General features: G+C 37.7%; 3 protein-coding genes and 2 long non-coding RNA genes across 6 annotated transcripts; 3 read left to right on the plus strand and 2 right to left on the minus strand.

Annotated features, from left to right (window-relative positions):
* Positions 1–2,386: 2,386 nt before the first annotated feature.
* On the plus strand, positions 2,387–3,638 carry LOC119775731. Its single transcript, XR_005279689.1, has 3 exons — positions 2,387–2,582; positions 3,138–3,286; positions 3,440–3,638. It is a non-coding gene; the product is annotated as an uncharacterized LOC119775731 (long non-coding RNA).
* A 1,058-nt stretch (positions 3,639–4,696) lies between these two features.
* LOC119775669 lies at positions 4,697–5,480 on the minus strand. Its single transcript, XR_005279683.1, has 2 exons — positions 5,346–5,480; positions 4,697–4,856 (listed from the first exon to the last, which is right to left on the minus strand). It is a non-coding gene; the product is annotated as an uncharacterized LOC119775669 (long non-coding RNA).
* Positions 5,481–7,445: 1,965 nt separating this feature from the next.
* fam234b (family with sequence similarity 234 member B) lies at positions 7,446–17,391 on the plus strand. The gene is made up of 12 exons (XM_038273803.1): positions 7,446–7,596; positions 8,682–9,221; positions 9,509–9,622; positions 11,416–11,583; positions 12,103–12,218; positions 12,402–12,552; positions 12,652–12,793; positions 13,418–13,612; positions 13,716–13,794; positions 13,912–14,079; positions 14,167–14,287; positions 16,524–17,391. The coding sequence occupies exons 1-12, from the start codon at positions 7,560–7,562 to the stop codon at positions 16,763–16,765; spliced, it is 2,073 nt and encodes a 690-aa protein (XP_038129731.1). The 5' UTR covers positions 7,446–7,559; the 3' UTR covers positions 16,766–17,391.
* Positions 17,392–21,222: 3,831 nt separating this feature from the next.
* Positions 21,223–22,957, plus strand: LOC119775679 (essential MCU regulator, mitochondrial-like). Of its 2 annotated transcripts, none has more exons than XM_038273739.1 (3): positions 21,223–21,461; positions 21,608–21,784; positions 22,755–22,957. In XM_038273739.1, exons 1-2 carry the CDS (start codon positions 21,303–21,305, stop codon positions 21,770–21,772), a joined length of 324 nt encoding a protein of 107 aa, XP_038129667.1. In that variant the 5' UTR covers positions 21,223–21,302; the 3' UTR covers positions 21,773–21,784; positions 22,755–22,957. The 2 variants fall into 2 exon arrangements, with proteins under 2 accessions (XP_038129667.1, XP_038129669.1); XM_038273741.1 differs by having other exon boundaries at positions 21,240–21,461; positions 21,635–21,784.
* Positions 22,958–24,487: 1,530 nt separating this feature from the next.
* Positions 24,488–27,042, minus strand: ndufa6 (NADH:ubiquinone oxidoreductase subunit A6). The gene is made up of 3 exons (XM_038273732.1): positions 26,871–27,042; positions 24,813–24,928; positions 24,488–24,709 (listed from the first exon to the last, which is right to left on the minus strand). Exons 1-3 carry the CDS (start codon positions 27,007–27,009, stop codon positions 24,578–24,580), a joined length of 387 nt encoding a protein of 128 aa, XP_038129660.1. The 5' UTR covers positions 27,010–27,042; the 3' UTR covers positions 24,488–24,577.

Genomic DNA, 27,042 nt, shown 5'->3' on the forward strand with positions numbered 1-27,042 from the left:
CCGCACAGTGCTGAGGCATCATTAGTGTGTTCAGCTTGAATCAGCATGTTTGAGTAGCAGGTCGACCGCCCCAATATGGCGGCCGTAATTCCTGCGCCGTGACAGCCAATGCGGGGTCTACTGATTTTTTTTTATTTTTTTATTTCACTTAAAGTCACACAACAATATATAAACAAACAAACAAATAAATAAATATGCCAGGGGGTATGTCACAATAAACAAGTACAGTTAGGAGAAAAAAACAAGCAATTATACAAACATATGCGCTGGGGAGTGTCATATATATATGTGTATGTATTATACAAATAAATATATCTTTTACAACATTAAGTTGTCTATAATTTCTAGTTGGGAACAGATTGTTATGGGTTTTTGAGCTTTCTGATGAGAAGAAAGATGAATTGTATGAAAATATTGTTTGACTTCTATTAAATAAGCTTTAAAGTCCGTTTTTTTTTTTTTTTGAAATTTAAATTTATGCAAGTGAAATTTGGCCAACAAAATTAAAAGATTGATAAGAAAAGGTTTGGGAAACATTTTACTTTGCAGTTGAAAGCCAAATAAAATGTTTTTCCAATGAAGCTGAAAATTTTTCATAACATTTGAGTTCAGATAGTTGCAAAAGTGTAACCAAAACGTCTTAGAGTATGGACACAACCAAAACAAATGTGTTACAGTTTCTGGGAGAAGATCACAAAAAGTGCAGTTCACAGGAATATCAGGTTTAAACTTTTTTAGATAGTCTTTTACAGGATAAATCCTGTTGAGGTCTACTGATATTATATTATTATTTGAACTTCCGCACCAGCAAGTATTTTGTTATATTGCTTTTCTTAATCAACGCTGGAGATAGGCACGAGCAACCCCCGCGACCCCATGAGGGATTAAGCGGGTCAGAAATTTGATGGATAGATTTTTTCTTAATCTGCGATGGACTGGGAATCTGTACAGAATCCACTGCACCAGCCCTAACGACACCACTATAGGTATAAGTGTGCGTGTATGATAATTATTGGATAGATAAATGTCTACTCAATGTAATGTACATTTGTCTCTAAACTACTAATTTAATTTACATTTTATGACATTTGTTTTTCATAGGGTTTGAGGATAGATAAATACATCTTCATAATAATTCCTTATTGTTGTTTATTTTAGACTGTTTGTTCCTAATGTTATTTTATCATCTGAAAATTTAATAAAGATTTAAAAATAAAAAGGACATACCACGTGACAGACATACCATGTGACATAACAAATTTTTTTGGCCATTTCTCTCGCCAGCGCCTATAGGCAAGAGCGGTCAGCATTTCCAATATGGGATGGCAGTTATATTAAGCTTACAGTGGGTAGAGGAGGTTCAACCAGACAGGGTGGTGATATGTACAGACTCTAAAGCAGTGTTAGAAAGTATCCAGGGAGAAGGAAATAATAGGAAAGAGTTAGTATTAGAAATTATGCATAGTTTATTTAGATTATATAGAGGTGGTATTAATGTCTGGTTCTGCTGGGTTCCAGCTCACGAAGGGGTTAAAGGAAATGAAAAAGCTGATAAATTAGCAAAAAGGGCTTTAGAAATGACAATGAAGATGATACTTCCTTTCGGGAAAGGGAAATCATGTATTAAAATTAAAGAAATAAAAGAATGGCAAAAAAGGTGGAATGAAGATAAGAAAGGGAGAAAATTATATAAAGTGCAAAAGTCAGTACTAATTAGAAATATTGATGAGAGAAACAAGGGAAGAAATAATTATGACTAGATTAAGAGTAGGACACACCTATTTAAATGACGCTTTACATTTAATAGGGAAGAAAAGTAATGATAAATGTGAAGGATGTGGAGAGAAAGAAAATGTAGAACATGTATTAATGAACTGTAGAACATATGAATCTGAAAGAGAAAATCTGAAAGAATTGTTGGAAGGACAGGAAAAGAATGGAGTCTTAAAGGAATATTAGGAAATTAAGGAAACATAATGGATATTTATAGAGTAAGGAAAGCTTTATTTACTTTTCTTAAAAACACAAGATTAATAAATAGAATTTAATAAATGTAGAGAAAATGTTGCTACACACTCGTGTACAGTAGGTGGCGGTATGCACCTAAAAGTTACTTGCAATCCGCCATTAATGAAAAGAAGAAGAAGAATTTCCAATATGGCTGTCCTTGACATCAAGCCCCGCCTTCCCGCAGGCTGCAGCGGGATGCTTCTCGATATTTGTGCCAAAACGAACTTGTGTTTGAAGATGTGAGAGCAAATGTGGGGGGAAAGGGGGGGGGGGCGTGTTCTATAGGCCAACCAATCACAGGCTGTGTCTCAATTCGCAGGCTGCGTACTTGGCAAGACGCCTTTGGAGCACTTCCTGGTTACGACACGACGTCATCACGTTTACCCCAAAAACAGCGCCAAACAAAATCCGACAGTTCGAGAAATACGGAAAGAAACAACAAAAACAAAAAAATATATATGGATTTTTTTTTTTTTTTTCTTGTTATTGGAGGAGGAGAGTCGCTTTGACGGCTTCGGCGGCAGCAAAACCTGCGACGGATTTTTCTCAGGCTGGCAGAGCGCAGTGGAGAGGTAAGATCTACCTGCTATTATTCTAACCCACAGGGGCCTGCTAATGATCAGAATATACCAGTTATTAAATAAACGCTTGTCAGCAGATTGATGAATATGTTTCAATATCAAATTTTATATTTATTTTTAAGTTTGTAATTTATTTGTTTGTAACTTTAGTAATTTGAATTGAATACTTAAATGTGTACAAACCCTGTAAATAACTGACTTGAATAACTACTTTCACCATTACTAATGTTTTGTTGAGAAGCCAAACTGTTGAGAAATAAATAATTTTTTGTCTAAATTGTTATCCCCTTACTGCCTGATTTTATTTGCAATTACTATATATATATATATATATATATATATATATATATATATATATATATATATATATATATATATATATATATATATATATATATATAAACATAATACAGGAAAAAAATATAAAAACGAAAAAATAAGTTAAATAGTGAATCTAGATTAAGTTAAATTTAATTTCTAATAAATCATGTAATAAAGATAGATGACTGAATAAAAATAAATATTTTTGTCTATTTTTTTCTACAGGTCAAAACGGCATGTGCTGACATGCACAACATCTGCCTGGGAGCTGGTGATATCACGGCCCCAGAGGATGACATGCCAGAGGATGAGAAGGGGAGAACGTGTTGGAGGCAGTCTGTGGTGCTCCATGGAGGGACCAGCTGTCTGCCAAGGTGTCTGCCCCTGGAGGAGGGTCTACCCGACCACCATTACATTTTGATTGTCACATTTTAGCACATTTTAATCACATTTTAGCTGTTATTTCAGGGTAATGAAAACAGTTTTAGTAAAGTCATTATTTTCTTCGTCATTTTAAACTTTTTTAGTAACATGGCAGCCGTCAATTGGGGCAGCTGTCGATTGGGTCAGCCCTGCAAACCCTGATGGATGATGTGGTGAACAGTGGAGAGAGGCACCCCCACCCCCCAGATGATGTCCCACTCACAGTCAGAAGACTCCAAGGTCATCTGTGTGGCATCGCATCCAGTCCAGCAGCACCACCAGGGACTCCTGCTCAGTCACAATTGTATATATATATATATATATATATATATATATATATGTTCTCTAGTAATATTTACTGTATATCTTCTGTAAATAGTTGTAGTAGTTAATTTTAAAATCTAATTTCAATACTTAAAAATGTTTTTAATAGTTTATTGTAAATACTTGCTTCTCTAAAAATAAACTGATGTCACTGAGAAGTTGTTCTAAGTTTACTTAAATTATAAAGAAGTGATGAAACAGATAAAAGACTTTAAGAACACACCGACAACAATAACTTTTATAAACAATTTAATAATTTAATTTAATAACAGCAACACATAACCTGAACTTGTAAAAAAAAAAAAAACAGCAAAAATAATAATGTCTGTCCACCATCCTCTCCAATAAATGAAATAATCTGTCCATCCTATCCCGCTTCCCTCTGCCATCTGATATCCTCCCTGATTAAATCCACCAACTCGTCTCTCCTTCTTCTCTTGCTCCTTTCCCTCCTCTCTCCCTCATTCTCTTCCTCATCGTCAACCTGGTGCTGCTCAGCCTCTGCAGCACCTGGCCCTGCTGTGTCCTCAGGGATGGAGGCAATTAGGACAGGTGGGGCATTAGGGGGCCTCTGTCCTAATACCTCATCTATGAGGACAAACCAGGGCCAGGTGGCAGCAGTAGGCTTCCCACTGACCCCCTGTTTTCTGTAGTGTTTCTTTAAAGCTAGAAAAAAGGAAGGTTTCATGATTTGGATGGATTAATGAAATTCTACAGAAAAAGACTTTGGAATGGTAACCTGGAGATTACTTTTTTAAGCTTACTCAAAATTAACATGAATATAATAAATGTAAGATGTAATTTCCCTACACACACACACACACACACACACACACATATATATATATATATATATATATATATATATATATATATATATATATTAGTGTGTGTGTACATTATCCAAACCTGAACATACTTTGTATTTTTTTTTTTAAGTTGTCCCACACAAGGATCACTTCTATCACAAATATGAGATTTACAAAAAGTGGCATCTGGGCATCATTTGATGTGATCAAATTATTATATATTTGTACGTTGGTGTTTGAACAGGACTTCTTTTAACTTGTGTGACTTTTACATAGAAATGCAACATGTAGATGGAATTCTGCCTCAACTCTTCGCTCCATCCGACTGCAGCAGTATTTTTGGCCCCGATGATGAAGTGGTCATTTTATCCACTCCTCTGTCTGCTCCCTGGAACAAAATGACATGTAAAGCATATTTCTGTTATGTCAACAGGCAAAATGACTGTTCTGTATAATTACACTGGTATTGTTCTTCAAGTGAATTATACTTTAAACCTTATTATACTGTACTGTAAATTAACTATACATTATTGAGTATTAAAACAAAACGTTTACAGTATTAACAGCCCAGTACAGCTGGACTAATGTTATTTCTTCAGCTGCATTAAGCTTTAAAAGTTCTAAAACTTTGTAATAAACTGTTTGAGAATAAATAGATCTGATTAGTGAGGGATACGGCTATCAGTACAGTAAGATGTAGGTTAAAATAAAAAATAGTGACATTTGTATGAAGGCTTTTAATTGTTGATGAACATCACGTATCAACAGGTTAGCTTTAAGCTTTAGCTTTAGCTGGTCCTACACATCCCGGTGGCTCCGGTACCGTCATGTATTTTAATAGATGTTCATTTAAAAAAAGCAAAAACAAACTACTTACATTTAAAGGTGTTCTCCGCTCTACTGCCGGCGCTGCTGCTGCTTTCGGTTGTCCGTAACTTCAAGAAAATCCGACTTTCTTCTTCTTTTTCTTCAACTACTAAAAAAAAAAAAAAAAAAAAAAAAAAAAAGAAGCCAGGAAGTGCTCCTGTGATTGGTTGGCCTATAGAACCCACCCCCACCCCCCACACACACACATTTGCTCTCACATCTTCAAACACAAGTTCGTTTTGGCACAAATATCTCGCAAGGAATGTGACAAAAGTCAAAGCGTGGTGTCAACGTGCTGTGTCTCGCGAGAGCGCGTTTGTGTTCTTGAAGCAGCAGATTCAAGAAGCTGTAATGGCTAAATTGAGGTTGTAATGCAAGATTAACATATGCAAAAAAATAATAATTACAAATAAACTATCAATAATCATTTGTCAGCTGTAATTTTATTTGTGTAAAACTATATGAACACACCAGTAAATAGTTTTTTTGTGCATTCACATTTAAATCAGATTTGAGTGAAAATCCTCTTCAGGTGAAGATTGGACTGACAAGTGTAATTTTTTTTTACATGTTCTTGCCTGATATGTCTTTTAGTGCAACTTCAAATTCAGTTTGTGTGTGTGCGGTTTTTCTTTACAGCAGAACATTTTGGCATACAAGTTCAGATTTTTGTGGTACAAATTCTCACATTGCATTCTCAAGTTTTCACATTAAATTCACAAGTTCATTCATTTTGGCACATATTTACCTTCATATATTTACCAATACCTTGGAACAAAGATATAGGGAAAAAAATATTTACAATTATATAATACAAATAAATAGGATTAATACAGAATTATTGATTTTTTTACTGATTAGGTTTTAGGTTTTATAGGGGGAAATTGGTCCTTGAGGTCATCTAGAACCGGTATCCCCAGCAGCGGGCTTCGAGGACCGAGGTTGTAGATGCCTGATCTAGAAGTCTTATATGCAATTAATTAAAGAACGCATACTCAACCCATTTAATGTTTATATTATGTAGAACCATAAAAAAACATTGTAACATTACCTATATGTAAATATGTGCATAACTTTAGCAGCAAAGTTCATGATAAATGGAAGATTGGATGCAGGGTAAAGGGGAAAAGTTTTGGTCATCAGAGCTCATTTTATGGATGTCTTCAGGGATTTATTTGAAAATTATAGATGTTATGCTCGTTCAGTATCCCGTTGGTTTATTATGAAGCACATATATTGATAGCAAAGTGTTTTTAGCCCCTATGAGTTTTTGGTCACCCCTCATTGCACATTAGTTCCTGCCTGGCAACCCTTATGAAGAGTTTCTGGAACCGCAACTGAAAGGTTGGTTCAGCTGGTACTTTATTCACTGGCTCATAGTAAGCCCGTTTTAATTATATTAGATTTTATTTTCTCATCATTGTTACCGTATTTAGTCTACATTAAAGGGAAGCAAGGCTTGTTTACATAAATTGGTCAAATAGTCCGTTACATTAGCGACGTCACGAATTAGTCCGAATTATGAATATCGAAGTATAAAAGTCCGGATCCAACCTGATTAAAAACATTTATAAACTAACGCATGTTGTCCGACGACTGTCTAATTTTACTTGCGCTGCTTCTCCGGTTAATATGGTAAAGACGTCCGGAGCGCCAGGCATTTAGATATTTAGGAACAATCTTATTTTCAACAAATGGAACAATAGAGAGGACAGCGCTTCTAATAAATGTCAAAACGGCCTGCCATACCTTCTCTCATTAAGCCATAGTAAGAAAAAAACTGAAAGATTGTTGTTCTCTACTTAAAAAAAAAAAAAAAAAAAAAAAAAATATATATATATATATATATATATATATATATATATATATATATATATATATATATATATATATATATATATATATATATAATAAAAAAATTGTATGTATAACATGGATGCATATAAACTGGTTTTTATTGCTGTATTAAATTCTGTTTAAAGTAACAGATTATAATTGAAAAAAAAATATATTTATTTGGTTATATATATATATATATATATATACTGCCAGTAATCCTCGTCATCACTTCCTCCCTGATCCGCAAAATTACGCGTCGAGTGACACAGGAATGAAAACTCAAATTCCCAGAATGCAATCGGGTAGAGATGGATAATCGCGTCGGTTCCATCAGTGGTCGGTGCCGTTTGTCAGTTTCATTGCAGTCTCACAGCGACGAGAAGTAATGGCTGCAGCTCTTTCCCGTGCCCTGAAGCTGCCCGGTAAGATGCCTGGTTATTATTATTGTTGAATATAAATAAGATGCATACAAATGATCGGTAATGCGAACACCGCGAAATGATGCGCTGACCTCTCTTCTCCTCAGCCCAGTGAAAGTGCAGCTTATTTATTGTTTTATGAACACATGAGCTGTTTTTTTTATCATCAGAATGTTGTGATGTATGACGGTGTTACATACCGCGGATATTTTATTAATGTAGCCTTTCGTTTATGCTACCATCAAGCTAATGCAGGCTAATGTTTATCCAACGCTAAACCTCCTGTTTCAGTGAGGTGGAAAAATGAAAGAAGGCATTTTAGATTAGACGCATTTTAACCGGCTACAAACAGAATTATATTTTTATACCAGGAAAGAAAATTATAGAATATTATGGTTTTATGACTCTATTATTATCATTGTGCGGTTATATTGTCATTCTGGATCATAATAAATGAAATAGTTTAATGTAAGACAGATGTTATTAAATTTAAGCAGGCCTAAAATTAAATAATTTACATGTAAATTAGAACGAAACTGCGTTTTGCATGATGAAGGTAGTTTTACTTCATAAAGGGTCCACATAGAGGCAGATATCTCCTTACTGGACCAAAGCACAGTCTCTATAAATCCTTCAAGGTGCTCACTTCAAATTAGGAATTAAAAAACTAATTAGTATTTATATGTTGAACTTATTCTCAGTATAAATGCAGATGGCAGATTAAGGCTTTAGAGGCGAGTCAGAGAAAATGAGCAGGGTTGGGTCATAAAACAGTATCCCAAGGTTTGATAATCTCTTAGGGCTATGTTCAATAGATTATCTCATAATGGAAAAGGGAAACTTCCTGAGTTACAAGAGAAGTGGACATTAGGGCTCATGGTAGCTGTGTAGATGCTCTTATGGATTTGTGTGTTTAATTATAGTAGCGACTGCTAGATAAATATTTGTTGCGCTTTTCTCCCCCTTCTAAAATTTGAAGAAACCCAAGTATGCAGGTGTTGTTGTTGCAACAAATCTCTAATTATCCCTCATCCAGATTATATCATAAACACAGTTTATTCGAATAAGGTGCCTCTTTGTCCCTGCAGGGAAGAAGGGCTCTGACCTCGGGGAGTACGACCCTCTCACCCAAGCAGACAGCGACGATGAGAGCGAAGAGGACGACCTCGTGCTCAACTACCCCAGAAACGGTCTGGGCAGAGACAGCTGCCTGGGCTCGGGGTCATCGAAGCTGCGCGGGGGGAGACCTGGGCGACACGTTGGCGCCACTGATGAGGTGCAGGATGAGGAGGAAGAGGAGGAAGACGAGTGGACGGACCAACTGGCCAGCAAGTCCAGAAAGGGCAGAGACAACCTGAAGGGCGGCCAGTACTGGAGCCACGGGGACTCAGCAATCAGGGAGGACAGAGGAGGAGCTGGGACGTCTGGGGCTGCTGGGCTGGGGGCTCACAGCTCTGAGGCAGAGGAGAAGAGGAGGAGGGTGAAAAATGCAATCCGTAGTGCATTTTTCCTGGTGCCGCTCGCTTGTTCCACTTTGATTTTGCTGCTGTGTGCGTTTCTGCTTCCCTGCCAGAAGGCAGAGCTGGAAAAAAAGCTGCAGTGGGAAAGAGCGCTGGGAGATGCAGGAGGTAGAGATCAACAAAGTGTAACAACTGTAGTTTACTGAGATCAGAGGACAGAAATAAATACTCATTAGCTGGTTTATAAATCAGAGGAAGCAACTAAGGTAGCATTAAAGGCTTACTGAGTAGACCTGCTGTCTAGACACTGATGTCTACTTTTTACATTCACAGCTTATTATTACACAGCCTGATTATCCAACACAAACACAAGACCAACTTCAGCTAAAGCAGCTGGTAGATTTCCAGGAAACAAACTCATCTTTCCTCTTTTTCTTGATTTGGTTTCCATTCAGGTGTCACTCCACCCGCCCTAGCTTTATGGGATGTTGATGGTGATTCAGTGGAGGATGTGCTTCTCGGTGTTACTGAATGGATCAATGGCACACATGCAACACAAAGGAGCAAAGGTAGACTCTGCAGAAAGGTTTATACCGTTTAACAGCAGCTTTTCATCTGCTAAGGAAAGGATTTATGGCACGAGATCAATTAAGGTGATTCATTTTAGGACAACAGGATATAACCAATAAGAAGTTAGGAATCATAAGAAGTTTTTAGTTTGGACAACTTTACAAATAAAACCTTCCTCCTATTCATCTCATTTGGTCACTACCACAGCATGTGAGCAGAGTGGAGCGGAAGAAATATGGTGGAGCTCAGAGCGAGGATTTCACTCCGCTCCAGTTCGCTCCGACTTTATTTAAATTCATGTTTCACTTAAAACCTAGGCCAATGCCTATGCTGTTTTCTCTGCCTATACTCTGTTATAGTCTGTGTTTCAACTTCACTACAGAATCGCAGCGACAAGGATAACATATTGCGTGATAAAAAGTGTGATAAAATATCAAAAACACACTGACTATACTTAACAATACAGAGTGGGTTTACATTAAGTGGTCGTTGTTGTAAGAGCCTGTTGCAAAGTGACCTTTTTTAATGTAATCTAGTAAAATAAATCAATAATTAAAGAGGAAACGCAGGGTTACATAAATGGAGCGAAGTGTTACGTTCACAGCTGGGAAACGATAATTTAACAGCCAGTTAAATAAGACAATCCCCTTGTATCGGTCACATCATTAAATCAAACGCCATGTGTCCCGGGGCCCTGGCATAATTACATGAGGGAAAAATGTCAGAAAATGCCTTCTCCTGAAAATTTGAGCAAGCGTGGAACGATTTCGCCGGAGCGGCAGTAAAATTGAAGTGAGAGTGGAGCGGATTTTTAGCGTTCAGCCAGTTTAATTAATAATGTTGAGCTTCACTCCTGTTAATGGATTTTTAATTAGTGGTTCAGTTCAGTTACACTTAAACGACCTAGATTAGTGGATACAGCTAATATATCTGGTTAAATAATAAAAACAGATGTTTGTTATGTTTCTTTATTTCAATTAAATAAGTCTTATAAACTGATCTAAGTTAATTTTAATGACATATTCTAAACCAGTAACAGAGAAGTGTTTTAGGATCTCAGTTTGATTCCACCATATATGTTTTATTTAGCTCAAGTGGTAAATCATTATAATACACTTCCATCTCACTTATGGTGCCAATACAAAACAATACAAAAGAGGATAAAAAAAAACATGCCGCTATGCTTCCTGAGAAAGAGGAAGTCCCCTCCCACTAACTGCTAAAGACAACATTAATTTGTCTAAATATGTATTAGGTTTAAAGGGACAATATTATGTTTGGTTATCTTTAGTTGAATTAAAATTTCCTGTTGAAACAGATGCTTAAAACAAACCAGGTTCCAATTTAATTTCTTATAAGGGAAGCAACTGTGGACAATATTAATCAGCATATGCACCTATTCAGTTTTAAGTAACAGGATGATGTTGGAATCAGTTCCTCATCTTTAGTTGTTTAATCATCTCTTCATGTTATTTCAATGCAGTTTAACCTGCTTATGTTCTGCATGAAAACATAAAGCAGCATCACAAATTTATTTCAGTCCACGTGGCTTGTGGAAAACTGTAAGAATGTTGCAGAATGTTGTTTTTTTCCCAAAAGGTGTTCAGCTTATATTAGTCCTACCAACAGACCCCCTACTCCCACATTGATGTGTCTTCAATGCTGGTCTGTCACATGCAATGCAAATAAAACATTGATCCTTATAAATAAATAAATGGAACAGCCCAGCAAGTTAGGAATTAGAGCTGTTCCCTTTGTTTCCTTTTTAAAGGAATGATTTTTGTCCCTCCAGTTTACAGCGCGGTGGCGGTCTGCGCCGTCAGCGGTCGGGTGCTGTGGAGGAAAGTCATGAATGAGTCTGTGATGTACATCCAGTGCGGACTGCAGCGCGGCACGCAGCCGTCACCCGTTTGCCTCATTATCGGAAAATCTGTCCTCATGGCGGTGAACGGCACCACAGGTCAGAGCAGGGGTCTGCAACCTGCAGCCCAATAACTTTAATCAACCGTATTTTTTAAAAAGCGGAGTAGTGTTTCAAAATGTTAAGATAGTAATTAAATGTATCCTTTAAAGTGTTGTTAGTCATAGTTTAAGGGGTATTTTTTTGTGTTTATGTTGCAAACGTTGCTTATTTTGACTACCGTACCTTTAAAGAAAATGTTTTAATCCTCTTTTATATAAATGTTGGATTATTTTCTTCATTTCAACACCCAAGAATAAAAATAAAATAGTTTTTCTTTAATACAAAAGATATGTCTGGAACTGTTTAATCTAAGATATCCAACAGTGAATCATTTGCAGCTTGGAAAAATTTTGTTTTTTGCTGATTAAAGGAACAAAATATCTTTTATGTTTTGTCCCCCCTAATGAAATGGTTATATTTATTTTGATTATTCTTTTGTATGTCTAACAGAAGATTGTTTAACTCAGAAGGACAGTGAATCCCAGATAAATAAAGGAGCCTCCTTTGTCTCTTTAGGGAAGAAGCTGTGGTCGGTTGTCCTTAGGAACATTGAATCCCAGGCAGTGTTACTCCCTGACATCCAGGACGACTCAGTCCCAGACCTCCTTGTAGCGACGCTGCCTGCCAATGAGGTAACGATTCGCACCCATTCTGTTTCCTGCTTTTATTTTTGTAAATTAGTGTAAAACGTGTTTCAGTCGTTCATATCCAACCTTTTTGGTATCTCACACAACTAAATGAAGCAGAATCCTAATCCAGATTATCAGACTATTTTACCATCTTAAATAAATGTTATTTTATATTCGTTTTTGTAGACTTTGGATTTGTCTCTGACTTTGATCTCTGGACTGACGGGAAAGAGAATTGGACATCCTGTCCCCTTCAGCCTGACAGGACAAGGAAAGCTGATCGGTCCTTTGCTGCATGAGACGCAGCTTGGAGCTTTTTACATCCTGTTTGGACTCGGTGAGACAGAACGTGTCAAACATCTCTATTGAAGCAGGTTCTTCTTTTCATGATAAAAAGCATATTTTTCTGCTTCATTCTTACCGGATGTGTCTTCAGGTAACGTCCAGGCCATCTCCTTACAAGACATCTGTCTTCGTGCTTTGGGCAAACTTCCCAAAACTCGTGCTGTTAGGAGGAAGGATGAGAGCTGGGAGAACCTGAAGAAAACCAATTTGACCTCTTTTATTCGCATCTACCGGTACGTCCACATCTACTGATTAAAACTGTGTAAAAATAAAAGTAATTAGTTTAATATTGAAAAGAAAAAAATACCGATGGGATCATTATTGTCAATTTGAACAACCTGTCTGATTAAATCAGAGATTCTAGGACCTTTTAACTGTTTATCTATTTCATTGGGGGACAGATACAACATGACAGTAGTTCTATTTGTTTTCCATCAGGCATAGTGAGCAGAGCTTAAAATAAATATTTAAAGCTCACAGAGAGCTGCAACGAACAGTATCTGAATATTTGTTTAAGAAGTGTAAACATGCAAACTGTTAAGCACAGTGGAGGTTGTGCAATGCCCTGGGCCTGTTTCTCTTTCAAAGGCATTGTGAAGCTTATTAATGTGTAATGCATTGTTAGCTCTTTGACACATAAGGACTAAATCTGGTGAACGGGGGGAAATAGGTCATCCTTTAGTCTTTGAGCAGGATAATTACCATTAACATATGACCAAATCATCCTAAAAGGTTTAAAACTGCAAAATAAACACCTACCTCTATGATTATTTCAGTCCCAGCAGCTAAGTCCTGTAGAAAGCGAGTGAGTGAGAGTGTAGAAGAACACATGGTTGTCCCTTTTTTATTCTTTTCAGAGGTTCGGAGCGTGTGGAATTCCTACTCCCTCTAGTGGCTGGTTTTGGAAACAACCGCTACAGCCTGGACCCAGCATCCAACCTGAACCGGAGCAGAAGCGACTGGGTGTTGGTTTACGGAGCCAGCATCCTGTCCGTGCTCAGACAGCGTGACTTGCACAAAGAGTGGACGTTCAGCTCAGCTCCGATTCACAGGTGCAGCCTATTGTTGAATATATCATATCATTGTGCTAAATTGCTTTAATATTGATGAAATAAAAGGGACATTTTATCTAAATCTTTCTTTTTTCCCCCACAGTCAACCAGCTTTGGGTCATTTTAACAACGATGGAGTTCTGGACATTTTTTTTCAGCATTCAGCTAACGGCACCATGACCGTAAATCCTCATTTTTCTCATCTAAATTCTCCTCTAATGTGAAACCTTTCCTATTTCTCATTATGCGTTTATGTGCTGACTGAAATTTGCCACTTCTGGCTGCTCCTTTTCTTCTAGGCGCTAATTATTAGCGGGTCAAGCGGCAGCCTCCTCTGGAAGGCCGACTTTGTGTGTCCCCGTCTGGTTTTGGAACCATCCGCCATATCAACCTCATCGGGCCTATCGGCTTTCCTGTTCTGGGCCAGCGAGCCGATCAGAACACAAGGAAACGTTGCCAAGACAACGGTGAGTCTGTCGTTGAGAGTAAACCGGCTGCCTCAGGGATGAGGAAGATGATTAGATTGGACCTGAGCTTTTCCAATCTGTGTCCAGATGGCGCCGGGCGTCGCCACGGCGGCACCGCTCATCAGAAAGCTCTTCCTGATGCATCCTGCTCATCCCACAGTTCTGCTGCAGCTCAGCAGCACAACCGACACAGCAGTCACATCCGCAGGTAAGACTCACAAAAATACATCCATTAAAAGAGTCAGATTACAGTAAAACTCTGCTCTGTTTTAAGTGACGGACCAACAGAAAGTAGAGGATAGTTATGAAACGGATTTAAAAAAGTGATTATTTTGTTTATTTAAAATTACAAATATTGTATTTACCCCCTTTCATGTTATTCTTCTAAATAAAAAATAATCTCAGCTCATTAATAAGCAAAACTGCATCCATCTGATTCTCAGGAATCACTGCCACACGTCGGTTTTCTATTAATAAATGATGAAAAGGCCTCTGGTTGCTGATGAGGTCATGTTTGAATCAGGAAAAGCATCTTGAATATGTATGGAAGTGACAAACTCGGAAAGGAGAACATGAAGAGCAGCAATACAGCATGCATAAGGCTGTGTTTGCCAAAGAAATTAAAAATATTGCAAAAAATCCAGAACACACCAACCCTCACTGGGAAACACGGTGACGGCTGCATCATGCTGTGAGGAGACCAGAACCCATAGGATGAAAACCTCCCTAAATATACAGTTAGAGCTTGGAAAAAAATGTTTTTTTAGTGGTGGGCAGTTATCAGTTAACGCCAGACTCACCGTTTATCTATCGTCAAAGTTGGTTTGGGAACTGGGTCTATTCTAGTGATGACTTTCACTGTGATATTGTAGCGTGTTTGCCAGCAGCTAATAACTCATGCTGAAACCAAGGTCCAATCGTAAAGCCCTTTTCTAAGCAATATAAAAGCTAGAGGAGGGCGGAATGATCCTTAAATACTATCGATACCAACCCTGGTATTGATATTGAACAATATTTGTTTAACAAGATCAATACTTTTCATTCTCTCCCATGCACTAACTGTGGCACATTAACCAGTCTTTAAACATGTTATCTAAGTGGGCTAACATGAACTAATCCTTTATTTATCCCAAAACTGGGACATTTATAGAATTAAAGAAACAAGCAAGTGCACACATTACAAACAAGATTACTCAAAGATTGAGAGATATAAAAGGTGGATTAGGAAAAAAACACAATGAACATAACATTATTAATATTACTGTAAATCAATTGTAACTATAAAATAAAAATCACAAAAACAAAGAAAGGTCAAAAATTCCATTATTCATCAAGTTTAAATCTAATAAGTATTGGTTTTGTATTGATACTGACCCTGTACTTCCTTCGTACTTTATTGAATAATCAATTCCCTGTATCGCCAACCTCTAATAAAAGACAGGAATTGCTTGTTTCTTCATATCCAACTGGTGAAACATTCCTCCGATGGTGCCAATGTTAACACTTACAACTGCAATCTCCAGAACATAATGTTAGCTTAGCATGAACAGAATACCAAGATATACAACCCTTTTTTAATGCAAAACGAGGAGAAAATTGTGATGTTTTCCCCATTTTGAAATTACCCAGCAGCCCTTGTGGCTCCTTCAGCCTCACAGGACATTAAAATGACCGCCTGAGTGACTGGTGGAAAAAGGAGGAATAGAGCGTGGACTGACTGACACAAAGCTACTGGCTGTAAACAGTTCATCATGAACTATTATGTAGGCCTAAATTTCAAAAGTAATGTTTATCTAAATAAACACGTATAAATCTTATTGAATGTTATTTATTGTCATCACCAGTTATAGTAGACAAGCTTTCTCAAGGATTCTGTGATTCATTTTGAAAACAGATGATGAGCCCCTGGTCTAATGCACCACCTAACTTCAGAAACCTGTTGAACGACTTACTTTTAATTATTATTTATGTAGCACATACATATATCATCCTTATTTTATTTTATTCTTACCCTTATGTTATTTTATTCTTATATCTTATTTGTACTTACAATCCTATTTTTCTCTCTTCTGTAATCGGTTTCACTGCAAGAAAAAGATTTCCCTGCAAGGGATTAATTAATAAACTAATTCTCATTCTGATTTGTGAAGCCCTTTGGCTGAATTTAAATGAGCCGTTTTAATCTAGATTAATCTAGACTAATTCCAAGATTACAGTGAGATTAATCTAGATTAAAAAAAAAATCTATGCCCACCACTAGTTTTTTTATTTTATTTTTTATTTAAATTAATTTAGTTTGAATGTATTCCTGTTTCTCATAATTCCTAGTTAAGCCCTACTTCCTGTTGGTCTATAATAACAAATCCCAATAAAAACAAATCAAAACAGAAGGTGGGATGGATGTGTTTGCTGTAGGGATGCATCAGTTTCTCTTTTTGTGACAGTGAGTTACCTGGAACATCTGAAAGACGCCACCTACATCACCGTCTCCTCACGGCCTATGACCGACTCGGAGCCCAGCACCCGGATAGTGGAGAGCACCAGCCTCAGAGTGGCCATCAGGAGAGGACAAACGGTCCTGCTGGAGGGAGACGAGAAACCCGGTGGAGCCGCTAAACTCAGCACGACGGAGGCAAACTCGTTCTTCAGGCGTCTCTCCTTCAAACGTCAGGAAATGTTGCCATAAGAGGATTTTTAGTTGATATTTCTTTTAGACGCCGAGTATTAAATAAGCATGTTTTGTTTAGCAATGAGCACGAGCCTCCATCATGCCACAGAACTGGGACGGCCTGGGTGAAAGGGACAACAGTTCTGAACATGTCTGCACTCAAGGGTCACCATCCATCTAAGGCTGTTTACACCAATTAGAAGTTTTTAATTTCAGTGAAATCATTTTGTGAAAAAAATGGTCTCATGTTAATTTATGTTTTTATTGTTATCAAAAGTCTTAATTAACTTATTTTCCTTTTTTTATATATTTATTTATCTAAGCCAGAGTTAGTTAATTCTGCAGCCGAAACACAATTTTAATTGCTGCTAAGACATTTACACTCATTGACATTCTATATATAAGATCTGTGTGTTCATGTCTCCCGATAACCTGTTTTCATAAGCTGTTCTCATCTGCCTTCTCCTCAACACTAAGTTATACTAGAATGAGTCTGTGAATATTTAATAATGTAAAGGATTTATTTTCTGTGATGTTTTTGGATCAGTTTTTTTAAGGATTGTGAGATTGAGTAATGTTTTATTACATGCTGGAATAAGCTGGGATTTTACACGATGCAACTGGAAGTAAAGTGCTGCCTGTACAGTTAAGCTTTGAGCTTGTTCCTACATATGGAGAGCCAAGAGGGACAAAAAAGAGCTTCAGGTCATTTCAATACGCAGTAATTATGTGTGTGAGTTTCTAGGGTGTGTGACGAGTTGCTTGGAAACCGTTCTCTGAACAGTATAGGTATGGAAGTTTATTTACAGCTAATTTTGATTAACTGTTTTTATAAACAAAAAGACACTTTTATTCATTCTAACAATTATATATAATTAAGGGAAAACTATCAGTTATCTACAGGGTAAGAGTAGAACCATTTAAAAAAAATTACACTTAAAAATGTTACCAAACTTTTTTTAATATACTTTTTGTTTAGCCAAAAGAACATTTATTAGATATTAACTGTTTTGTTAGATGATAATGCAAAAAATATATATAAAAAATAGCCAGTTGGGATAATAAGAGAGTCAAAACATTAAATGGAGCACCAAAAGCATTTACTCAGCCTATTTTCACTCTGGAGGAGCTGTAAGACCCAAGAACGCTCAAATCAGATGCTTGGATAAACCTATTAGAATTATTTAGACATGTTTATAAAGGTCCTGCAACCTAACATTTAAAAAATCTTTACTTAAAAAACAAAAACTCATAAAACCTAGAATGTCAGTCGGTGTCAAATGCTGTTATCATAGAATGATGCATATTGATTTATAGGAAATGTGTTTAAAGGTCACCAACATTTAATTAAGTTATATTGTGATATACACTATATTGCCAAAAGTATTTGCTCACCCATCCAAATTATTGGAATCAGGTGTTCCAATCACTTCCATGGCCACAGGTGTATAAATTCAAGCACCTAGGCATGCAGACTGTTTTTACAAACATTTGTGAAAGAATGGGTCGCTCTCAGGAGCTCAGTGAATTCCAGCGTGGAACTGTGATAGGATGCCACCTGTGCAACAAATCCAGTCGTGAAATTTCCTCGCTCCTAAATATTCCACAGTCAACTGTCAGCTGTATTATTAGAAAATGGAAGTGTTTGGGAACGACAGCAACTCAGCCACGAAGTGGTAGGCCACGTAAACTGACGGAGCGGGGTCAGCGGATGCTGAAGCGCATAGTGCGAAGAGGTCGCCAACTTTCTGCAGAGTCAATCACTACAGACCTCCAAACTTCATGTGGCCTTCAGATTAGCTCAAGAACAGTGCGCAGAGAGCTTCATGGAATGGGTTTCCATGGTCGAGCAGCTGCATCCAAGCCATACATCACCAAGTGCAATGCAAAGCGTCGGATGCGGTGGTGTAAAGCACGCCGCCACTGGACTCTAGAGCAGTGGAGACGCGTTCTCTGGAGTGACGAATCGCGCTTCTCCATCTGGCAATCTGATGGACGGGTCTGGGTTTGGCGGTTGCCAGGAGAACGGTACTTGTCTGACTGCATTGTGCCAAGTGTAAAGTTTGGTGGAGGGGGGATTATGGTGTGGGGTTGTTTTTCAGGAGCTGGGCTTGGCCCCTTAGTTCCAGTGAAAGGAACTCTGAATGCTTCAGCATACCAAGACATTTTGGACAATTCCATGCTCCCAACTTTGTGGGAACAGTTTGGAGCTGGCCCCTTCCTCTTCCAACATGACTGTGCACCAGTGCACAAAGCAAGGTCCATAAAGACATGGATGACAGAGTCTGGTGTGGATGAACTTGACTGGCCTGCACAGAGTCCTGACCTCAACCCGATAGAACACCTTTGGGATGAATTAGAGCGGAGACTGAGAGCCAGGCCTTCTCGTCCAACATCAGTGTGCGACCTCACAAATGCGCTTCTGGAAGAATGGTCAAAAATTCCCATAAACACACTCCTAAACCTTGTGGACAGCCTTCCCAGAAGAGTTGAAGCTGTTCTAGCTGCAAAGGGTGGACCGACGTCATATTGAACCCTATGGATTAGGAACGGGATGTCACTTAAGCTCATATGTGAGTCAAGGCAGGTGAGCAAATACTTTTGGCAATATAGTGTAGATTGATATTCAAGTATTGTTCAAACCAAATAGAATAGATGATGAATAAATTATGCATTTTCTTTTGCTATTGAGATTATTTAGTGCCTGAGGATTGCTGAGGACTTCTTGAACTACTGACGTAGTAGGAAAAAAAAAGTTTATTGTCCAGTTTGAAAATATTAGTCTACTAGGATTTGGGGAAAGGACAACTTGATTAAAAGTGAGGTAACGCAGGTTCAGCAAACAGACGCTGAGCTCAGAACAAGAGAGAAAATACAAAAATAAGTTTTTTTTCTTAGAGTAACCAACATCTCTCCTTTCATTAAAGCATCACTGCAAAATATGTTTTTCATGCATCAGTAAATTATGCAGGACAGAAAAGTAAAGCCGACATATGACCAATAACAACACACCGCAAGTGTTCAACATTTTAAATGAACGGTGCAGAAATATTGTAATGTAAAAAAAAAAATCTCTTAATGTCAAATAAGGTGATTAGAAAGAACTGAAGAGAGGACAGCATTATGACTAGATTAAGATTTGATCACACTAGGTTAAACAAACCATTGTTCATATGAGCTGAAAGTGAAACACATGGATTTCTAGAATGTAAAATAACAGAAAAGGTAAAACATATAAGAAGAAAGGATGAGATTAAATCAAAAGATAAAATAGGATTTAATAGGAACACCAGGAGAGGGGATTACAGAAACACAGCAAGCTGTGATTCAAGGAACATATTAAAGGATTTTATTATTATGTAAAAGCTACGTAATCACAACGATACGGTAGGTAGAGATCTGCACCTAAAAGACACGGTTGTATGGAGGCATATTACGGTCATTCAAAGACGAATATATATATATAAAATTTACATTTTTGAGTTTAAGTATTATTTTTACAAGAATAAACACACACATTTATGAGTTTAATCACACAAATGTATGAAATTAAAACATACAAATATAAAAGAAAATGTAGCAAATTAAATGTAGAAGAAAAAAGTAGCAAATTTGCAAGATTTAAACATGTACATTTGCGGAGAAATGCAAGTATATAATGCACGTTAAAGTATACTACATAAAGCACATGCAAATGCATCATTAATTGGGGGCTTTAGCGATGGAATGAGACAATGGCCTCATTTAAGTTTTTAAAGTAAAAAATGAGACAATAAACTTGCTTGTTTATAATCTCGTAAATTATGCATATTTTTCTCGTAAATGTACATTTTTATTCTTATAAATCTGCTACGCTTTTCTTTTAAATTTGCATGCTTAGAATTTCGTAAATGTCAATGTTTTTTCTGTAAATTTGCGTTTTAGTCTCGTAAATTTTCTACTTTTTCCCTCTACATTTGCGTCTTTATAATTTCGTAAATTTGCATGTTTTTTTTCTTGTAAATTTGCCAAACTATTCTCGTACTTTGCAACTTTTTCCTTCTAAATTTGTATGTTTATAATCTCGTAAATTTGTTACTACGGAAGAGGATTGATACGGAAGAGGAGTAGGGCCACTGAAAAAAGTTAACTGACTTTTATTTCATTTCAATTTAATATGGGGGGAAAAAAGTCAGAATTCTGAGATTAAATTCAGAATTCTGAGAACAAAGTCCGAATTAGGACTTTTTTCCCATATTGAACTGACATAAAATTTAAAAATAAGAGGCCCTAATCCTTTTCTATAGTTTACTCATAAAAAATGCCCCTTTAAACTCAAAAATATACATTTGGGGTTTTTTTCCGTCTTTGAATGGCCCTAATACGCCGCCGTACGGTTGACATCTGCCATCTACCATCAAAAAACAAAAGAAAGAAAGACAAAAAAAAAGAAGGGGTGCAGTTTTATATGACCGACGCCAGGTGGCAGAGTTGCCACCTGAAGAACGTTTTCGAACCGTAATTATTTGTTTTTTTTTTCCGCATTGCCGCCGCATCCAAACCCAACACTGTGAACATGGCCTCGGCTGTCCTCGGTCGCCTGCTCCAGCTGTCAGCTGTCAGAAACAGCCCCCTCTCCCCGCTGAGCCCCTCAGCCATGCCGGGGAGGACCGTGACACCGAGCCGGACAGCCGTGTGCTCCTCAAGCGGCGCCATTCTGCCCAAACCCAGGAAGGTGAGAGCAGTGTTTGTGGATAAAAACATGGCGTACCATTAGAGAAAAACGGTTATGAGAAAAGGGGAGTAAACTATAGAGGGAGAAGTGGATCTATATTTCAGTGTGTGTCAGAGCTGTCATAAACTAATGAAGGTGTTTTTATGGTGGGGACGTGTGGCACCGGGGAGCAGACCCCCTTCGGCCTGATGCGGATCGCTCTGGTAGTGATCCCCTTCTTATACGTGGGGACTCAAATCAGCAAGAGCTTTGCGGCGCTGCTGGAGGAGCACGACATATTCGTCCCGGAGGACGATGATGACGATGACTGAGGGGCTCATCAGGTAACTGATAGATCCGATCATGATCGATAGAATAATCCATTTAGTGCGGTGGATAATCTGTTTTTTTCCCCCAATCTGATTCTGTAAGATCTTAACCCTTCATAGGTCAAGTTACCGTTTTTGATCACTTACAAATGGAAGAGGATTAGGGCCACTGAAAAAATAGAAAAAAAACTTAGCTGATTTTTTAATTTATCAGTTTATTATGGAAAAAAAAAAATTAATCTCAGAATTCTGACTTTAATCTCAGAATTTTGGCTTTAATCTCAGAAGTTTGTATCTTAATGTAGATGGGCACCATGAAGGAAGAGATGTGGGAGCACTCAGCTTCCTGGACAAAGATGTGAGTTGTTTGAGGGGGCCAGTGACACATTGGTGGAAAATGATGGAATTAGGTGATTTTTTTACGTGCCCGAGGGGTCCCTGGTGATGCTATTTCATTAATGGAAGAGCAGAAGGTAATTAAAACAAGAGAGCTAGTTTAGTCTCTAAAACTGACATGGCTATTGCTTGATGCTAACATGTTTGTTAGCTGTCAGAATTCAGAGATTTAAGTCAGAATTCTGTGGGAATTCTCATTCTCTCCATGTGTTTTACTTTGTAGCACTTTGGAAAATTTACAAATATAAAGTGAAATTGAAAAGTTAAAAACTTAATAAGCCTAGTTAACAATTATACTTGGGTTTTTACATTAAAAAATGTAAGTGCAGGTATCAGCATTAATGCCTCTAAGGTTATTGTTGTCGCCAAAAAAAAAAGAATTACTTATAGAAGCACTTTTGTTATTTTTCTTAATATATTCGGGCTATTTTTATTTCTTATTACATTGACATTCATATTTGACATCAAAATATCTATATTTTTTAATTTTACAAAGTAACAATAACATTTGAGATGTTGATTTTCCAGGTATTTCACTGTGTGCCCTATAAAGGGTTAAACAAGCTCTTCCATCTCCTGTTCTCTGCAGATGTTCTGATCGCTACCTTCTGTCAGCAGCAGCACCACGGTAGAAGAAATGCCTTCTTTGGGGTCCTGTTGCTGTGACTCTGCTTGCACTTGTTTCAGGGATTTCACTGTTATTTTTGGCTGACTCAAAACGGTCACCACATTTTCATATGGTACTTTATCTGCATGCACTACAGGTGTCTTAATAAAAACATAGCAAGTGTCTTTGGATTCTACTGAAGCCTTATTGATATGAATGGTTTAGATAAACTTTAGTAATGTGAATTACTGACATGGTGAAAATGAATCCGCTGACTGTATCCAATGATGCTGGTTTTATGTCCAAGGATCAGTGGTGGAAGAAGTAGTCAACAGTAGTATTTGAGTAAAAGTATTAATACTCATAGTCAAATCTTACTTAACTAAAAGTAAAGTTACTTCTTTCAAACATCTGCTCAAGTTAAAGTATTGAAGTACTCACTTTTGAAAATGCTTAAGTATTCCAGAGTACATGCATTTAAAAGTATGTATGTATTCAATACACAGGTGTCAAGTAACTTAGTACAAATATTGTTACTGTACTTAAGTACAGGTATCTATACTTTACTCCATTACTTATTTTTCTTCATACTTCTGACTTCCACTCATTACATTTTCACACAAGTATCTATACTTTCTATTCCTTACATTTTTAAAACAAACGTTACTCGTTACTCTTGGCTTTGGTTTAATGTTTCTAAATAGTTATTTCACATCATCTGTGCCATCCACTGCAGATTATTGGCTCCATCCACATCTAGTGAAAACTAGTGTAATTGGGTGAGTCTTATAACACAAACACTCATTGGTTAGCTAAAGGAAATCATCAGAAGCAAGCAGGTGTTCTTCAAACTGCAAACGTGAATTTTCTCTGCCATGCTACAATGTCGGATTCAGAAAAAGATGTTGAAAGGTCTGAAAGGTCGGACACAGACGAGAGCGTCTCAGGAGATGGAGACCAACAAGACCTCCCTCATCCTTGGCACTATCTCATAATTTTTCAAAAGTCGTAAAATTGAGCTTTCAATTCATATAGTGGCATCTGGCTGATTTTATTTTTTTAAAGGTTACTTTATACTTTTAAGTAGTTCTTAGAGCACATACTTTTTCACTTTTACTTGAGTAAAGAGATCAAGTTGATACTTCAACTTTTACTAGAGTGTTTTTAAACTGTATAATGTAATATTTTGTTTATGCTGGTGAAGCTTCTCAGTTATCCAGGTCATAGTTATTCCAAAAAAAAATATAAAAAACAATCCACTGGACTTGGTTTCCAAGTTTGAAGACGTTTCGCTTTGGAGTCCAACAATCCCCTTTAAGAACCGACCTTTCAGACACTTAGATGGGTATGGGGTATTGACTCCCATTCTAAATGGGTCGACCCCTTTGTCTGTTCCAATTTTCATGTTTTCAAAACAAAAACAAGGCTTTGTTGGGCTACTGTATAAAACCTTGAATGCTAATTCCTGAGATTCTGTATTGAAAAAGCTTCCTGGAAGGGAAGCAAAATGTCTTGAAACTTGGAAACAAAGTCCAGTGGATTGTTTTTTTTGTTTTTTTTTTGGATATTTTGTGTAGATTGGAAAAAAAAAACCTATCAACAAAATTGGACACAAAAGAAGAGAAGTTGTTGTTTTTTAAAACGTTAGAAATAATATTTTCATAAAAGCAGAATCAGGCGGACAACTGGATCTGGACAAAAGACGAGTGTAAGCATGTTGGAGTTAAAGTGTGTATTTACAATAAAGGGAAACATATTTTCACACTGGAAACAAGCAGAGATGGGTTGGAGCTCAGCTACACAGTTCATGGGTCCTGGCCTCTGTAGAATTTGGACAGGAAGTCTGTCCCTCGAGGTTCTTCCGTCTCGTGAAAGTAACGCATCACGTGGGTCTTCTGCTTCCAGACGTGGATCGTTTCTTCCAGTTCCATTTTACCCTGCCGAGTGAATGAGACATGCCTCAATACACAGTGGGACAAACATCACCGAGGTAGGGGGGGGTTCAGCAACGGATCCAAACAATGATGGGTTCTCCTTTACCTTAATGACCAGCATGTCGATCACACGCGGGTCGGTGACGTGTTTGTTTCTGTCAAACATCTCTCTCACTTTGTCTCTGCCCTGGCGTGTTGTGATGTCCAACTGGAATATTGCCACTGCAGACAGACAGGCATGCCCTCTAAGTTTTAATAAGGGAATAACAGCCTCATTGACTTTAAGAAAAAGAATATCTAGGATACTTTTAACAAAGTTTAGAAAAAAAGACACCTTGATACCAGTAATTTATTACATTTGGTCATTTTTAATTGACTGTCATTTTGACTTTACAAACAAAATCCACTAGTAATAGTGACAATCTATGATCTAGAAAACATTACTAGGCATTTTACCAGCCTGTACTTTAGAGATATTAAGTAAATACAATTTGCAGATGAACCAGAATCAGACTGTGGATATTTATCTCTAAAAGAACCAGTGACCAGTCTAAAGAACCCTAGATAAAAATCATTGGGTATTTTAGAGAAAAGCATTTTGCTGTGATTCTAGCTGCAAATATTTTGTCATTCGTCTCCATTAGCTTTTTCTAAAAAACATTTTCTTGATAAATATAATACCTCAGTCTCTTTCACACTGGATGAAATGGGTCCAGACATCAATTTCTACAGATTCCCAACTATATAGATGAAGCCACGCTTATGTAGAGCTGGCTGAATGTTAGAGTCTACGTCAGGCCAATAAGGTTCACACTGCAGCCTGAAGTGACCCAAATCTGATTTTTTTGGCCGATATGCGACCTGGATCTGATCTTTTCATGGCTGTCTGAACAACACAAATCCGATTTTTTTCCAATCCGACCCAGGCCACTTGGCTAGCAAGTGTCCTGGACCCCCATACGAATCTGATCTTTTCTAATGCGATCTGTGTCTAAACGGCCAGGTCGCAATCCTGACGCCATTAATACCCCACAAAGGACACTATTTTTGCTATGAAGAAGTGGCAAGAAAAACAACAACCATGGCAGACGACGATGCGGAGAGCAGTATTTATAACCATCTTGAAGAGATTGTGTTTTTATGGTTGGGAAAGATCATTAGATGCGCTCCGGCAGTACTATCCAAGTTTACTTCCATAAACACAGAGCACGCTGGCCTGTGATGTCATTGCGTCTTCTACTGCACATGTGGGACCCTTGCGTTGTATGACTGCAGTTCACACAGGAGATCACATATATCACATATATCTGGAAATGTGAACAGCAATGCAAAAAAATCAGATTTGAGCATCAAGGCCTGCAGTTTGTCCAGCTTCTCTGTCCCAACTGAAGAAAAGCATCACCAGAGCATTATGCTGCCACCACCGTGTTCCACCATCGGGAGGGAGCATGCATGGTGATCAGCAGTTTTCCACACATCATCTGCATTTTTCCTATATTCTCTACCAAACCAGAAGCAAACTTTAAACATCTTTTAATTATGTTGCCAGATTTAGAGATTAAATTAAATGTCCTGCTCCCTCCTGGACTGTGGGCTCTTCTCTTGAATTATAAAGGATCTCCTGGATATCTACCCCTTATTACCTTGGCAACTTCAGCATAAACGAATGTATTAAAAGTCGTGTCAATTTTTAGTATTATTATTTTTATATCATGGGCTGAATATTTGTCTTTGAGATGTCCAAACTTCCTATCCTGCTGTGAATTCCTCAGCATTCATGATGAGATTTTGACATGAAAGCTGCAGTTGTGTTATTTTCAAGAGCAATATATTTATTACATAGGATTCTGTGCAAGGAAATCAGAGAAAGAGCTGACTTTTGATTCTTAATAGTTGAAAACTACTGAAACTTCCACTCGGTATTTTTGCTCTGCTTTGTATCGACATATCGCAATTATATCCCTTATAGATTCTGCATGTAGCTAATGTAATTCATCAAGATTTAGACGAGAAACTACAGACGTTTCACTAAAGCTTAGGAGAACACCACGTCCTGAAATCTTGAAAGTTTTTTGGGGGGTTTAGATGATCTAAACCTCCACAGAGAAACGACCTTGACGCTGCAGCCGTTGCTTTCACCGCCCGCTACAGCGGACCCACATACCTGTATTCGGCACCTCACGGTACCAGGCTCGGTACAGCTCCCGAACTCTGCGTTTAGCCTCGTCCAAGTCCCGACTCAGAATCGGTTTGACCACTTTAGCAGCACCAGCTGCCGTACGGGCAGCAGCAGAGGAAGCCATGACAGTTGCTGATGCTGGTGAAAGCGTTTCCGG

This window comes from Cyprinodon tularosa, unplaced genomic scaffold (assembly GCF_016077235.1).
Source record: "Cyprinodon tularosa strain WSP-4 unplaced genomic scaffold, ASM1607723v1 ctg89, whole genome shotgun sequence".
NCBI classification, from domain to species: Eukaryota; Metazoa; Chordata; class Actinopteri; order Cyprinodontiformes; family Cyprinodontidae; genus Cyprinodon; species Cyprinodon tularosa.